The 16,616-nt window shown below is 43.7% G+C and overlaps 1 protein-coding gene across 7 annotated transcripts in view; it reads right to left on the bottom strand.

The window, feature by feature from the left end:
* The window catches only part of DAPK1 (death associated protein kinase 1), a 205,820-nt gene that overhangs the window by 58,766 nt on the left and 130,438 nt on the right, over positions 1–16,616 (bottom strand). For all 7 annotated transcript variants that reach the window (XM_061163707.1, XM_061163703.1, XM_061163701.1 and 4 more), the window contains exons 4-7: positions 2,354–2,492; positions 462–591; positions 238–286; positions 125–151 (exon numbers count right to left, since the gene is read on the bottom strand). In XM_061163707.1, the coding sequence (XP_061019690.1) occupies positions 125–151; positions 238–286; positions 462–591; positions 2,354–2,492 (345 nt within the window). The remainder of the gene's footprint in view (positions 1–124; positions 152–237; positions 287–461; positions 592–2,353; positions 2,493–16,616) is intronic.

The raw sequence follows: 16,616 nt of genomic DNA on the forward strand, positions 1-16,616 counted from the left end.
TGTGTTCTGGAGGTGTAAAATGACTATGTGTGCATAAAAAGCATGCATAACCTGAAGTGATCAACATGACACATAATTTCAAAGAAAAAGGGGAAGAACATAAATAGTGAATTTGGGTACTTACAGAATGTAGGTTATTACCCCAATACTCCTAGACATGAAACAAGAAGAAAAACAATATCAGATGAATAGTAAAATAAATCAGAAAAATGACAACATTAAGGACATGTTCCTTACCACATATCTGCCTCAAGACCAAGAGGTTCATAGTTGACTATCTCAGGAGCTATGGGGAAATGAATGCACATTTAGTTTTGGAAGGAAGTGAACCAACAGAGTCTAGTTTTCATGTATAAACCAGAAACATGTACCTGGGAAATGATGCTGCAGCAGAGGGAATTCTGCCAGCATGATGTTTATGAGAAATGAATGGAATGGCCATAGGAATGAAGAAAACTTACCAACAAATTCTGGTGTCCCAAATATATTTTTGAATTCATTTCCAAAGTCAATTTTATGGGCCAAGCCAAAGTCAATGATCTTGATCCGAGGCTTGGGAACATTTCTATCCAAAAGCATTATGTTTTCGGGCTTTAAAAAGAGAAAAATAGTACAGCAATGTTCATTGCAGTGTTATTCACAATAACCAAAAGGTGGAAATAACATGATGTCCACAAAACAGGGTCTATCCATACAATGGAATATTATTTAGCCTGAGAAAGAAAGTAAACTTCTGACATGTGCATCAATATGGATGAACCCTAAAGATATGATGCTAACTGAAATGTCAGTCACAAAAGGAGAAATGTTGTATAATTCCACTTATATGAAATATCTAGAATAGGCAAAATCATAGAGACAGAAAGTAGAATGATGGATGCCAGTAGCTGGGGGTAGAAGGGTTGAGGACTTAGTGTTTAAGGGATACATAGTTTCAGTTTGGAAGAACAGTAAATTCCAGAAATAGAAGGTGGTGATGGCTATACAACTATGTGAATAGATTTAATGCCACTTAACTGCATACTTTAAAATGGTTAAAATGGTAAATATTATATTGTGTTTATCTTTCCACAATCAAAAAAAAAAATACTATCATATGTTATGCTGAGGACAAGATGGCAGTGTAGTTCTTCCTCTCTCCTGAGAAAACAGCAAAAAGTAGGGATAAAAGAGAGGTTGCAAGAGAATGCCAGGAAAAACAAGTGTCTTGGTTTAGGTTCTCCCAGGAACAGATCTGGAAAGGGATCTGGCTGCAAGCGGCTTAAGTGGGAGGGGACCCCAGGGAATACTGGGCAGCCGAATGGGAAGACAGGAAAGAGAAGGAAGGAAGCTGATATAAAGTGTCTTATCAAGGTGGGGGTGACTGGAGCACAGTCTCTTTGGAGGACTTGGGGAGAAATGGTAGCACTCTGAATTTGCCAACTGAAGCACAAGGAAGCTGGGGTATTTATCCACTATCTCCCCAGGTCCACTGCTAAGAGCTGCTTCAGTGGGTATTTATGCTTTGGCATTTCCAGCTCCCAGCAACAGTCTTTGGGGTATGTGCCAGTGAGTCCTGGGGGATCCAGATGTGGTCTTGACAGCTCTGCTACAGTAAATATGGAGAAAACCTTCCCTTCTCTTACATCTTATCCTAGCTCCAATGACAGGAATCATTCACTTGGCAATCAACCACACACTGCTTGGTGATAATCTTCTCACTGTTTTGGACTGTACCCTGAATCTTACATTGTCACTTCTGTTGCTCATATGGATGTCTTCCCCTCCCAAAGAGACCATAACCTCTGTGATGGGTGGGAGTATGACCTGCCCCCCACTCCTGCTTTTTTTTTTTCAACTGCTGATAATGCCTTGCCCCTAGTCAACAAAGACCCCAAGCAGAGAGTCTCAGAGTCTGGCTTAATTGATTGCGAGACACTGAGTCAGCCCAGAAGCCTTTGCATCAAGAAAGAGAGCAGAGATTAAAATACCTTCCATCTTCTATGCTGGTAGCCAGAGGCAGAGAAGAATGGAGCAGCCAGTGGCTACTCCAGGCTGAAAATACCCCATAACCAACAGCAGCCCCCTTGCTTAAAGACTTGGCTGGCAAGAGCCCTCAATTCTTCCCCAAGAAAATCCTAGAATGTGATGATTAATTCTAAGCCTCTATTCCACACAATCATTAGGAACTGCTGTAGTAAGCATGCATTATATACTTGCTGATTCATACCGATAATTGTATGCAATAAACCCCTCTAGGGAAAAAAAAAACAAAACATGTATCTCTTTTGGATGCCTCCATTTTTCCCATCAAACAAACAACAAGTGCTATGATATGCATATGCTTTCATCTGGTTTACACCAAGCAACGTACCTTAAGATCAAAGTGGGCAATCTGAAGGGAGTGTAGATAGTAAACACCATTAAGAATTTGTTTGAGAAATTCAGTTGCTTCCTCTTCAGTCAGAGATTCCTTTTCAGCTAAGAAGTCAAACAGCTCACCACCTGCAACGCTGAAAACCAGGAAGCAGAGGTTACTGATGACAGCTTCTGTCTCCTATTGATTTGTTTTCTCAAAGACAATTTGCACGCTCAGATTTCTGGCAAGAAAATAGCATTGAGGACATGCTGAAACTGCTAAGAAAGGAATCAGAATTCTCTGTGCTTCTCACTGTTGGATGACAATTCTGCATTCCGGTATGCTTGTGCTTGAAAGCAGCTGGGTATTGCTCTCCTAACATGCTAGGTTCACAAATGGGGGAGGAGCAGAAATGTAATGGGAAAAAAAAAAAAAATCAATGCATCTTTCAGACATCTTAATTCAACATATTCAGATGTGAAGTCTTAACTCACTGATTGAAAAAAAAAAATCCTACAATCCAACTTCATGTAGAATTTATAGAATATATCTTCCTAGCCCAGTTAGAGACTACCTGGAAACTTCAAAATCTGTATGTTAGTCAATTAAAACAAAACAAAACAAAAAAACTCACATCACAACCTATGGCCTGACAAGCAGTGTTTGTTTGTATACTTTGTATTTGTATCTATGTAAATACTTTCACATTTAAAAAAATCACAAACATACACAAAATTGAAATGCCTGTGGTTGCTGGGGATTTATTGAATCTATCTCCTTGGCCAGACTGTAAATCCCTGGAGGGCAGTGGTCGGCCCCCGGCTGTGGGCCCACTGTGTGTGTTCTCCCCACTCCTCCCACTGGGCCAGGCACACAGCAAGAATACAAAACTTTTTAATTAAGTAGATGAACGAAGAAACGCCCCTAAAAAATCCACAGTAGTGATTAATGGCAAATAACAGAGAACTTGTAATAAGAGTTTTTATAAGTTGATCTTTATCGAGTTTAACCATACATTCACAACACAATAATTAACTGCAATTATGCACATAACTGCGTGTGCATTATCTTTCTTTCAGCAAGACAGCTCCATAAACATACCTACCACATCTACATCCAGAATAAGAAAACTGGTGCTCATGAGATTAAACTATAACGACAAGCAAGCTGCTTTCACAAAAGAAGTTTGAGATTTTGCCCCTTCACCCTCCAAGTCCATGTTTCTCTTAGCCTGGCTCAGGATTCACAGGGAAGCATAATGGCTTGGGGTGTTTTAAATATGCAGATTTGGGGCATGACGCCCAACCTGCTGCATGAGTTTCCAAGAGTGGGGACCAGGAGTGCGGCATTCTAAACAAGCACCTTAGGTGATTCTTGCATGTGTGCTAAGTCGCTTCAGTTGTGTCTGACTCTGTGTGACCCTAGTATTCCAGGCTCCTCTGTCCATAGGCTTCTCCAGGCAAAAACACTAGAATGTTGCCATGCCCTCCTCCAGATCTTCCAGATCCAGGGATCGAACCTGCATCTCTTGCATCTCCTGTATTGGCAGGCAGGTTCTTTACCACTAGCGCCACCTGCGAAGCCCCAAGTGTGATTCTTAGCACACTAAAAACTGAGGACTTCAAGCTACCAATGGTATTTTTCACAGAACTAGAACAAATGATTTCACAATTTGTATGGAAATACAAAAAACCTCGAATAGCCAAAGTACTCTTGAGAAAGAAGAATGGAACTAGAGGAATCAACCTGCCTGACTTCAGACTCTACTACAAAGCCACAGTCATCAAGACAGTATGGTACTGGCACAAAGACAGAAATATAGATCAATGGAACAGAATAGAAAGCCCAGAGATAAATCCACGAACCTATGGACACCTTATCTTCAACAAAGGAGGCAAGGATATACAATGGAAAAAAGACAACCTCTTTAACAAGTGGTGCTGGGAAAACTGGTCAACCACTTGTAAAAGAATGAAACTAGAACACTTTCTAACACCATACACAAAAATAAACTCAAAATGGATTAAAGATCTAAATGTAAGACCAGAAACTATAAAACTCCTAGAGGAGAACATAGGCAAAACACTCTCTGACATAAGTCACAGCAGGATCCTCTATGACCCACCTCCCAGAATATTGGAAATAAAAGCAAAAATAAACAAATGGGACCTAATGAAACTTAAAAGCTTTTGCACAGCAAAGGAAACTATAAGCAAGGTGAAAAGACAGCCCTCAGATTGGGAGAAAATAATAGCAAACGAAGCAACAGACAAAGGATTAATCTCAAAAATATACAAGCAACTCCTGAAGCTCAATTCCAGAAAAATAAATGACCCAATCAAAAAATGGGCCAAAGAACTAAACAGACATTTCTCCAAAGAAGACATACAGATGGCTAACAAACACATGAAAAGATGCTCCACATCACTCATTATCAGAGAAATGCAAATCAAAACCACAATGAGGTACCATTACACGCCAGTCAGGATGGCTGCTATCCAAAAGTCTACAAGCAATAAATGCTGGAGAGGGTGTGGAGAAAAGGGAACTCTCTTACGCTGTTGGTGGGAATGCAAACTAGTACAGCCACTATGGAGAACAGTGTGGCGATTCCTTAAAAAACTGGAAATAGAACTGCCATATGACCCAGCAATCCCACTTCTGGGCATACACACCGAGGAATCCAGATCTGAAAGAGACACATGCACCTCAATGTTCATCGCAGCACTGTTTATAATAGCCAGGACATGGAAGCAACCTAGATGCCCATCAGCAGACGAATGGATAAGGAAGCTGTGGTACATATACACCATGGAATATTACTCAGCCATTAAAAAGAATTCATTTGAATCAGTTCTAATGAGATGGATGAAACTGGAGCCCATTATACAGAGTGAAGTAAGCCAGAAAGATAAAGACAATTACAGCATACTAACACATATATATGGAATTTAGAAGATGGTAATGATAACCCTATATGCAAAACAGAAAAAGAGACACAGATGTACAGAACAGACTTTTGGACTCTGTGGGAGAAGGCCAGGGTGGGATGTTTCGAGAGAACAGCATCGAAACATGTATATTATCTATGGTGAAACAGATCACCAGCCCAGGTTGGATGCATGAGACAAGTGCTAGGGCCTGGTGCACTGGGAAGACCCAGAGGGAGCAGGTAGAGAGGGAGGTGGGAGGGGGGATTGGGATGGGGAATACATGTAAGTCCATGGCTGATTCATGTCAGTGTATGGCAAAAACCACTACAGTATTGTAAAGTAATTAGCTTCCAACTAATAAAAACAAATGAAAAAAAAACAACAACTGAGGACTATTTTTCCAAGTGTGAATGACATCCTCCCGTTTTAAGGCTTATCTCTAATATTTACCCTGAGGATGAGGGCAACGTGACTCCTCCACCCCTGGGGCCTGAGGGCATTTCTGCCACAAGCCACAGAGTCTGAGCCCTGCCTGGGGGGCAGAGGCCGGTGTGGCCCTTCATAACACCACAGTCTGCACCCTCCCAGTCTTGCTCCCCTTGCCCATGGGGCCTCACACTGGCTCCCTGCACAACTTCATGGCACCTTTTGCTTCTCACTTTTTTGTTTTATTCCTCTTAAAACCAAAAAAACAGGGAGAGGGACTTCCTCAACTATAGGGAACTAAAAGGAGGAAAAAATGGGAAACTCTGAACCACCCAATGCTGAGAAAATCGCTCTACGGTCCTTTTGCTTCTTTGCTCTCTGGCCTGCACGGCCACCCCTTAGGTAGACACCGTGGGCTGCAGGGTGGAGAGACGGGCCAGAGTCAGCCTGTCACACTCAAACCTTAATTCTGGGGCCAAAAGTTTATTCCTTTGTGCTGAGCCTCATTTTTTCATCAAATGGGAATAACAGGACTTACTACTTTGAAGGTTTTGAAGCTTTATGATAATAAATATACATAAAGCCCAGGGCAGGCAGGTCTGGCATGAGGCTGAGGTGCAGTAAGTAGCCTGGTACTATTATAAAGGAAGGATCCATGCACCTGTGCTCCAACATGAAAGCCCCTTCCTACCTGTTCCCCTCTCCCCATTCAAATCCACTGCCTGCATGCTCAGCTGTGTCTGACTCTCTATGATCCCATGGACTGTACCCCATCAGGCTCCTCTGTCCATAGGATTTTCTAGTCAAGAATACTGGAGAGGGTTGCCATTTCCCCTGGAAGAGGAAATGTGATGTGCTCAAAGAGAAGGGACGTGTTCAAACAGCTCTGAGACCTGGTCGATGGAGGCATTCCAGATTTCCCCAAGATGGCGTAACAGCACCTCTCACCTCCTTCTCTGCGCTGTGATCTTGCATCTGGTTCCACCCCCTTAAATCTAGGCAGGTCCATCACAGCTTTGACCAATTAGACACAGCACAGTGATGCTGCGTCAGCTCTGGTGTGCTTTTTCACAGGCCCAGGGCTTCCATATCCCACCTCATGAATCCCTCCTGTAAGTGTGATGATCCTAAAACCACCCTGTGGCATACAGAAATCTTGGAAGATGAGATGCCTCATAAAGAGAGAAAGAGGCAAAGGAGCATTGAGCCAGGAAGGAATCTTGGAAGTTAGACTGTCCATCTGAGTCCTTCCAGAATTCCTGACCCATTAAATGCAATGGTCATTTTAATCTGCTATGATGGACACCATCATATGAGCTCTACCCACATTTCCCTTGAGGAAAGACCTACTGTCCCCAATGTTGGGGGTGGAAGCAGCATAGCCCCAAGCCCTCACCCAGCAGGGCTCATCTCTGCTGCAGAACTGCTGTCCAAGGTCTTGTCCTTTCCCTGGTAGCCCACAGCCAATGGCTACTGTGGGAACATAAACCTGAGGTCGACTCACTTCTAGAAATAGCAGAATACTAAATGTTTCAGGCTTTATGGGTAATACAGATTCTGTCACAACTACTCAACTCTATCCAAGCAGTCTGAAAGCAGCCTTAGATCATACGGAAATGAAGAGTGGAACTGTGTTCCAATAAAATTTTATTTACATAAACCCTTACTTGTCTCTTGAGAAACCTGTATGCAGGTGAAGAAGTAACAGTTAGAACTGAACATGGAACAACAGATTGGTTCAACATTGGGGAAGGAGTATGTCAAAGCTGTATATCGTCACCCTGCTTATTTAACTTCTATGCAGAGTACATAATGCGAAATGTTGGGCTGGATGAATCACAAGCTGGAATCAAGATTTCTGGGAGAAATATCAACAACCTCAGATATGCAGATGATACCACTCTAATGGCAGAAAGCAAAGAGGAACTAAAGAGCCTCTTGATGAGGGTGAAAGAGGAGAGTTGAAGAAAAAGAGAAAAAAAGAAAAAAGCTGGCTTAAAACTCAACATTCAAAAAATTAAGATCATGGCATCCAGTCCCATCACTTCACAGAAAATAAATGGGGAGAAAGTGGAAACAGTGGGCTTGTCTTGGGCTCCAAAATCACTGTGGACCATACCTGCAGGCATAAAATTAAAAGGTGCTTGCTCCTTGGATGAAAAGCCATGACAAACCTAGAAAGCATATTAAAAAGCAAAAACATCACTTTTCCAACAAAGGTCCATATAGTCAAAGCAATGGTTTTTCCAGTAGTCCTGTATGGATGTGAGAGTTGGACTATCAAGAAAGCTGAGCGCTGAAGAATTGATGCTTTTGAATTGTGGTGCTGGAGAAGACTCCTGAGAATCCCTTGGACAGCAAGGAGATCAAAAAATTAAAGGAAATTAACCATGAATATTCATTATAAGGACTGATACTGAAGCTGAAGTTCCAGTACTTTGGCCACCTGTTATGAAGAGCGGACTCATTGGAAAAGACCCTGATGCTGGGAAAGATTGAAGGTAAGAGAAGGGGGTGCCAGAGGATGAGATGGTTGGATGGCATCATTGACTCAATGGACATGAGTTTAAGCAAATCCCAGGAGATACTGAAGGACAGAGGAGGCTGGTGTGCTGCAGTCCATGGGGTTGTAAAGAGTCAAGAAATGACTTAGAGACTGAACCACAACAAATCAGGTGGCCACCTGTATTTGGAAAACACGCAAGTTTGTGCACCTCTTATATAAAAGCCAGGTCATCCCAGCCCAATTTGGGGCAACTCTCAAGGGTCATTCTGGCTCCAGAACTCTGTTGGGCCAGCCAGGGCTGAGCTGCAAGACAGTTCCTTCCTCTCTCTTGGAAGACTTAATTCTAAGAGCAGTTCTTCAGGAACATCCTATACATTCTACTCCAGCTCAGAGTCTGCTTCCCAGGGAACATACCTTGCGCCCTGCTAAATTTGGAGGTAGTCTGTTACACAGCAACAGCTGTCTGGAACACTCACCATCTTGTCTGGGTCTGTTTACTCTGAGCAGCCAATGGACATCAGGTTTATCTTTCTAGAGGCTGGCCACCTCATGCCCTACTCAGTCTTCATGTCCTAAGAAACTTAACTCCAACAGTGCTTCCTGACCACAGAAGTGAGAACTGGGAACAACCCCCAGAGTAAGGGAGCAGACAGCAAAGTGGCACTGCTATGAGAAAGGAAGCAGGGGTCACCTTTGATTTTCTCCATCTACCCTTAGCCTCTCCATCTGCTCTTAGGCCCTTTTCAAACTCTACGCTGTTCACAATGAGGCCCATGCCATCACTTGTGCTGGGAGTCAAATCTTTTAGCTAGACATCAGGAGGGTTAGGACAATCCCCATTTCGCTGCACCTGGACCCATCACTGGCTTCCTGATGCCCTGAAGGTCTCCCCTATATCCTCATTCTCCTTCATGCCAGTACGGGAAGGCTGATGTTTTAGCCAAGGGCCTCCACTTACAAAATCTTTAATCAATAATCAAAATAATTGAAACTAAGTGACTCCAGCAAGGGGTGGGGAGAATGATAATCATCCCTTGTTAATATACCCCCTGCTTGTTCCCCTAAACTCAGAAGATAGAAAGTGACCTGATTTTTTCACATAGAAACTTTCACATGTTTTGAACCAGAACTCAAATGCTTACAATGCCATTGCCATACAGCAGAATACTGTTAACAAGGAGATCAGTCAAAACCCTAGTATTTTCACTCTTTGTTCCAAATTGTACATTTTGCTTAAGAGGAGGAAGATTGATGGAGAGAGGAGAAGAGCATTCTGTACAGTAAATTTAGAAAGTGAGTTTCACCTCCTTTATGAGGGCTTTGAGTCAGTGTTTTAAATTATAGCATCATAATAGAAATTGTGTGGAATGCATGTTAATAAGCATCGGCTGTTTTCATCAAGAGCTCTGGAAAATACGAAGGTTCGCTTTCCTCCTCATGACTTTCATCAAACACCAATGCCTTCCCGAAGCTACTGTATCAGAATGTCATCAGGACATGTTACAGCCTTAAAGATGAGGTGGGCCTTCAGAGTGACCTAAGATAAATTACTATAGGATTCCAGTTTCTAAAGTAAGACACTCTTCAGGGTCCCTGACTCTTACTAGGAATTGGCCAACATATAACAAGACTTGATTCTGGACCAGATATGGTCATAATCTAAACTTCAGGGGACTCCTGGCTACAAGTTGATAAGGCTTTTCAAGGCACATGCTGTGATTCTACAGTGTCGGACTGGATTTCCATGTCGGTGGCTTAGAGCAAGTCTGTGTGGTTGTTGAACTGGGGGCCATTCAGGAACTGAGTATGCTCCGCCGGCTACGACACAGAGCCGTGGGAGGCAGCCTGGCAAGTGGACTGGATGGCCTCAGCACACAGGCCCCCACTCCAGCTCTGGCCTCAGGCTGTGGGTGGACAGAAGGAAAGTATGGAGGTCATGTCGCTTCTCTGGACCTCAACTTGGCTGTCTGTACAAAGAGAGGGTTGAACTGGTAAGTGACTCTCTAGCCTTATTGTCCATAACAAGAATTGGGAGGTTTGGAAAAATGCAGTTTCCTAGAACCCCTCCCTGAGGTACTGACTCAGCAGGTGGGGCCCCAGAACCTGCATTTTAACAAGTCCCTCAGGGGTCCTGATGCTGGTGGACCACATTTGGAGAAGCCTATCTCCCCTCCCTTGCAGCCCTGATCATATAAGATTCTATGAACCTATGTGTGAATGCAGCAGAGCTTTGCCTCCATCACGCTCACTTCTCCTCCTGGCTGCAGGGCTAATCTGCACTTCCCAGCTCCCTTGAGCTGAAGACTAGTTCTAGCCAGTGCAACACGAACCAGAATGAAGTGTACCACTCTCTGGCCTGGCCCCTGAAATACCTCATGCAATCCTCTACTCTCTTTCCCCTTTCTCTTTGGCTACCTGAACACAGATGACCCAGCAGAGGACCCCAAGGAGGACTAGAAACAACGGAGACATTAGTTAGGAAGTACATGGATCCCCGAGTTAATGCTTGTAGGAGAGCCACTCAACCTGCAGCATCCACACTGGACTTGGAGTGAGTGAGAAATAAGTACGATCAGGTTAAGTCACTGAGATTCCGTGGTTGCAGTCTGTTTGCCCTGAACATAAATCACTTCAGTCAGAAGTAAAAATGCAAAATCCATTTTTTAAGTTAAACTCGAAAGATGGAACTGATGAACCTGTTTGCAGGGCAGCAATGGAGACGCAGACGTAGAGAACAGGCGTGTGGGCACAGTGTGGGAAGGAGTGGGTGGGATGAATTGATACAGCGTAGAGACATGCACATTACCACATGTAACACCGAGAGCCGGGGGAACTTGCTCTGTGACACAGGGAGCTCAACCCACTGCTCTGTGACAACCTAGAGGGGTGGGATGCGGTGGGAGATGGGAAGGGCGTTCAAGAGGGAAGGGACATATGTATACCTGTGGCTGGTTCATGTTGATGCATGGCAGAAACCAGGGTAATTATAAAGCAATTATCCTCCAATTAATTTTTTTTTTTTAAATTAAAGGAAAGCAGCCAATGCAAAGCACAGAGTACATTAACGGTTCCGGTCATCTATTGCTATGTTACAAATCTCCCCGAACTTACTGGCTTTAAACACAGCTATTGTTTTGTTATCTCTTAAGGTTTCTATGGATCAGAAATCTAGGAAGGGCTGGGCTGGGCAGTAGCTCTGGCTCAGGGTTTGACATGGGGGTGCAATCAGTGGCTGAAACTGAAATTACAGGGGTGCCGGAAATCTGGGACTGTCTGGGCATCTCTTTCCACATAGTCTTGTGTCTCTGTGTGGTCTCTCCATTTGGGGTACTTTGGGCTTCCTCATGGGATGGCGGACTCAAGACAAGTGAACTATTTGCATGGCAGTTTAGGGCTCCAGGGAAAGTGTTCTAGAAACAGGATGGAAGCTGCCTCAGAAGTCACAGAGCATCAGAAGGGAGTCAGAGCCCGTCCAGATTCAAGGGGAGGAGATTTAGGATTCATCTCTTGATGGGGGGATTTCAAGGGTCCAGATGGACATGGAGGACAGGGAAGGAAGTTGCAGCCATCTTTGGAAAATATAATGTCACATTAACTATGAGAGAGATGAACAGAAATTCTCACTCTTACTTATCCTACATGGATATTTGATAAGGGCTAGGTATAGGTAGCTGTATTAGTTTACTAGGGCTACATAAACAAACTGGATGGCTTCAAACAACAGAAATTTATGGTCTCACAGTTCTAGAAGCTGGAAATCAAGGTGTCAGCAGTGCCTTGCTCCCACTGAAGCCTGTAAGGCAATCTTCCTTGCTTCTTCCTAGTTTTCAGAGGTTTGCCTAAAAGGAAACCCTGGGCTTTCCTTGGCTGTGGATGTATCACTCAAACCTTATGCTTGCACATGGCCTTCTTTCTTTCTGTGTCTTCACATCATCTTCCCCCTCTGCAAGTCTGTGTGTATGCCTAAATTTTCCCCTTTATATAAGGACACGGGTCAGATGGATTAGAGCCCACCACAGTAGCCTCATTTTAACCTGGTTACATCTGCTAAGGCCCTATTTTCAAATAAGATCACATTCTGAGGTACTAGGGATTAGAGCTTCACCATATCTTCTTCTTTTTTTTCTTTGCAGGGGGCATAATTCAAACCATAACAGGTAGTAACTGCTCACAGGGCTATAACAAAATACTATGGGATGGCTAAAGCAACTCAGGGAAAGAAGAGGATGCAACAGAAAGGGAGGGTAAATAGAATCTGCTGATATTTTTTGTTAGTCTTGCTTTCAGATTCTCCTATGAAGGAGGGGTTCATTCATGCACTATTATAAAAAACTTTTAAATTCAAGTCAGAAAATGTTGGAGAAAAATGCATGTCTGTCGATTCCATCCTGAAGTAATTTCCCCAAGACTTTGAGATGCTTCTTCTTTGAAAACAAACTCTCCTGGTGGACTGTGCTGTGAAGGTGTGAGGGGAAGTACCCAACCATTTCTCAGCTCTGCTTCGAAAAAAACTCCAAATTAAAAAACGATGCTCCATGGTCATTAGCAAGTGCTGAATGCTCTTTCTTGTTAATCTAGGGGAAGTCCTGAAGGGTTTTCACATTCTCACCTCTCACTCTCTAATTTAAATTCCCTGGGTAACTGAGGTCTTTGGGGGATGCAAAACTGAAGCTGGAGAATCCAAAGAAAAGATGTGGTACAATATCTTCCTTTTTGCATCTGTGAAACAGGTGTGAATTTAAGGTTACAGGAGATTAGTGGTTTGACAACACCATTCTTTGATTATAGACTGTTGCCTCAAATCACATAAATAATATCAAAGGAGTTCCCAACCTCCACGCCTCCTCTTGAATTAGTCCTGCCTCCTGCATCCAAAGTGCAAGCCATATCTGCAAATAAGTTCTCTGTTTTTACTTCAACTCAAGCGGAACTTAAAAGGAGTTCTGGGGATTCTCATGGAAAAGAATGCCTGGCACTCAAAACTCATGGGGCAAGTGATCTTTCATTTCATCCGGGGTGGTTGTGCCACAAACAGGAAGACTTCTGAATGTTGCTAGAATGAAATCCCTGAAGGAAGAAAGAATATGGCTCGAGTTAAAAAAAGCATTGGAGGCAGGGTTTCAGTCTGGACTCTGGGACCTCAGATGGGGCAAGTTACTTTCTGAGGTTCAGTTCATCTGTTTACAGAATAGGAACAACACCTATTATTGCCTCTGGGGATGCATGGGGATAATGACGCAGGCTAAGCATGTTGGCCACGTGGTCAGGGTGTCAGTGTTCCATGCAGCTGTCCTGGGCCTTCGCTACTCTAGGCCACAGGCGTCTGGGTGAGGAAACCCTCGAAGCTACTTTCTGTGTATCTCTTGTCAAAATGCCATTGCAAGGTGTGGACTTCTCATGCAGCTCTCACGCTAACAGTAGAATGACACCACACACTCGCCTGTGGTTAAACATAAGAGTTTTCCTGAAATGGGGGGACATTCCTGGGGTCCATAATCTGGGGAAGAGGTGGGTTCCCAGACATGAAATAGGTAAGGTGGAAGGGAGCCTTGGCTCACTTTCCTTGGGTCTGGACACAGAGAAATCTAGTCTGGCCTGAGAGCTGCCCAGGGTACTGGGATGAGAGCGTTGAGGGGGAAGGTGGGCAGAAGCCAACCCCAGCCCAATACCATCCATTCAGTGTGACTTCAGTTCCCTTGTTCCTGGCCAGTCTCAATTGAGCAACAGGAAGTTAAGGACAACAGCCTTTTCTTGGCTAGGCAAAAGTGTTAAGGAACACTGAGACCTTGGTGGAGGTAAAAGAGTCCTCAAGGGAAGTTCAGGCTCATGGACCAAAGTGATCTCACACGCACCTTCCCAAGTGTGCCCCTGTTGGCCAACCTGGTCGATGTGGGCTTAGCCAGGCAGATGGCACAGAAACCCAGGTGGGGAGGACTGAACTTTAATTTGGTCTCTTGAAAATATTGTACAAGAAATACGTGAATATACTTGCCTTAAGGAAAATTAGAACATCCATGTATAACACCAAAGTTCCTCCTATCTCTCTCCCCTTCTCCCCACTTCTGGTCTTCTCTGTCCCTCCCCTTCCCCAAAAGTACAGATCACGCCGATTCAATTTATAATGCAGCTTCATGACGGTGCAAAAGCCATAAACATTCAATAGAAATACTACATCGAATTTTGAAATTTAGTCTTTTCCCAGGGCTACTGATAAAAGGTACAATCTTCGCCCATGATGCTGGGCAGGGCAGCTGTGCCCAGCAGAAACGGCCAGTACTCCATAACGTAACATATTACCAGTGTTTACTGCATATTGTGTTTTATGTTCCAAATTCCATCATGTCTACAAAATGCCCATCTGTTTCTCCCACTTCTGGTGAGAAGAAGAAGAGGAAGGTAAAATAATTAGTTTTAGCTCAAGATAACTGCTCAACTGCAGGCTGACGCAAGTGTTCTGAGCATGTTTAGGGGAGACCAGGCTAAGCTACAGTGCTCTGGAGGTTAGGTGTATTAAATGCATTTTCAACTTAGAGTGGGTTTATTAGGACTTAATTAAATCCATCATCATTCAAGGAGCACCTATGTACACAATTATGACAATGGTGTATAGCCTCCTGAAACTTCCTATATATGTCCTATAGACTACACAGCATTCTCTCATCTACACTTTAAGAACATTAATGGTATCAGGCAGCATGAGCTGTTCTACACTCTCTTAATCTCAGCTCAGATATGCCCATCCGTACAGGGCTCCAGGGTCCTCCTGTCCACTGCTACCTGGCGCTCACTGGAGTATTTAAATCAGAGTGTACTCAGCCCCTCCCCAACTGAGGGGCTTTCTGTTGTTTCCAATTTTTCACTATCACAAACGACAAGGCAACAATATTTTTGTGTCCTTTGCCTCTTCTGAAAATGTGAGGGCTTTTCTAGGCCATAGGACATATAGCCTGATTTGGAATTTCTGGGTCAGAGGTTATTTTGTAGACATGATGGGATTTGAAACATAAAACACAATATACAATAAGAGGGTCTGTTGGTTCCCCTCGTGTGGCTGACTGGGAGCTGCCCAGCATCACGGGAGATCACTAGACCCAGGAAAAGATTAAAATTCAGACTTTGAAGTATGGTTTCTACTGAATGCTTATTGTTCCCACACCATCATAAAATTGAAAAATCATGAAGTTGAATTGGGACCATCTTTACTTTTGGGGAGGGAGGGAGGAGGGGAGGGAGGAGGCCAGGATTCAGGAAAAGAAGAGGTAGAAGGAACCTCAGTTTTGAATATGGATGTTTTATATTCTTCCAGCTGCAGTGGATGAATGTGCTATGGATCTCAGCCTCACTTGCTGGTGTCATGACTTCGGGCCAATTTGATGGATGAAATGAATCCCGTTATTATCCCACGTCTCCCTGCTTAGTAGTGAGACTGGTACTGTCACGTATTGAAAGACTAGTCATCTTTCATATGTTATCGGCCTTTCATATTTGAGTGGAGGTACACTGTCTGTCCACACCCTTTGCCCATTTTTCTATTGGACCATCTTTGGCTTTAATTTTAAATGATTGACAGGCGTTCCTTACATCTTTTTGACACGAGATCTGGATCTCTTACGGTTCCAAATATCTTCTTCCAGTCTGTCATCTACCTTCTAACTTTGTTTAAAGTGATGTTTTCTTAAACAGAAGTTCTCAATTTGGATGCAGTCCAACTTTTCACTCTTTGTAGAAATCAGGATTTTCTAAACCAAATGTGAGGCCGTGAAACGGCAGGTGGAGTTTTTAGCAGCTGTGTAATTCAGGGCATGGAACTTCATCTTCCTGCGCCTACAGATACTAACTGGCTGCCTGTGAGCCCAGACAGGCAGAGGGAAGGGCAGAGGTTTTTCCTGCCCTGCTGTTCTTTCTTGCACCCCTGAAGCTCTCTGCACTGGAAGCTACGGGAGGGCAGCATTACATAGTATTGATTCCCAGTTCCCTGAACTAGAACTCCAAGAGCCAATTATGTGCATCTCTTTCCAACTCCATCCTTAGGGCCATCATGTCAGAACTAGAAATTGACCACAGTGAGATCCGTACCAAAGAAATAGACAAACATTACATGTCAAGGTTTTTCTTGCCTGGAGAGCCAGTTTTTATGCATTTACCAGCACACCACTGACTGGTCCTAGGCACACAGCATCCTAGGCAGCGTCCTAGGCACACAGCCCTCGGCCTGCACGGCCTTCAGCTGAGAGCTACTGTTTCTGCATACGGACAACTCTAGATCGAAAATTCTCCCTATGCAGACATGAATTCTAGCTCCGCTCACACAGTCCTGATTCTGTCTTCCAGAACAGAGGTCGACCATTTCTGTAAGAGGCTTTGTGTGCGACACAGTCTCTGCTGCGGCTATTCAACTGTTACATTTTCTTCT

The sequence above is a fragment of the Dama dama genome, chromosome 16 (genome assembly GCF_033118175.1).
Source record: "Dama dama isolate Ldn47 chromosome 16, ASM3311817v1, whole genome shotgun sequence".
In the NCBI taxonomy this organism is placed as follows: Eukaryota; Metazoa; Chordata; class Mammalia; order Artiodactyla; family Cervidae; genus Dama; species Dama dama.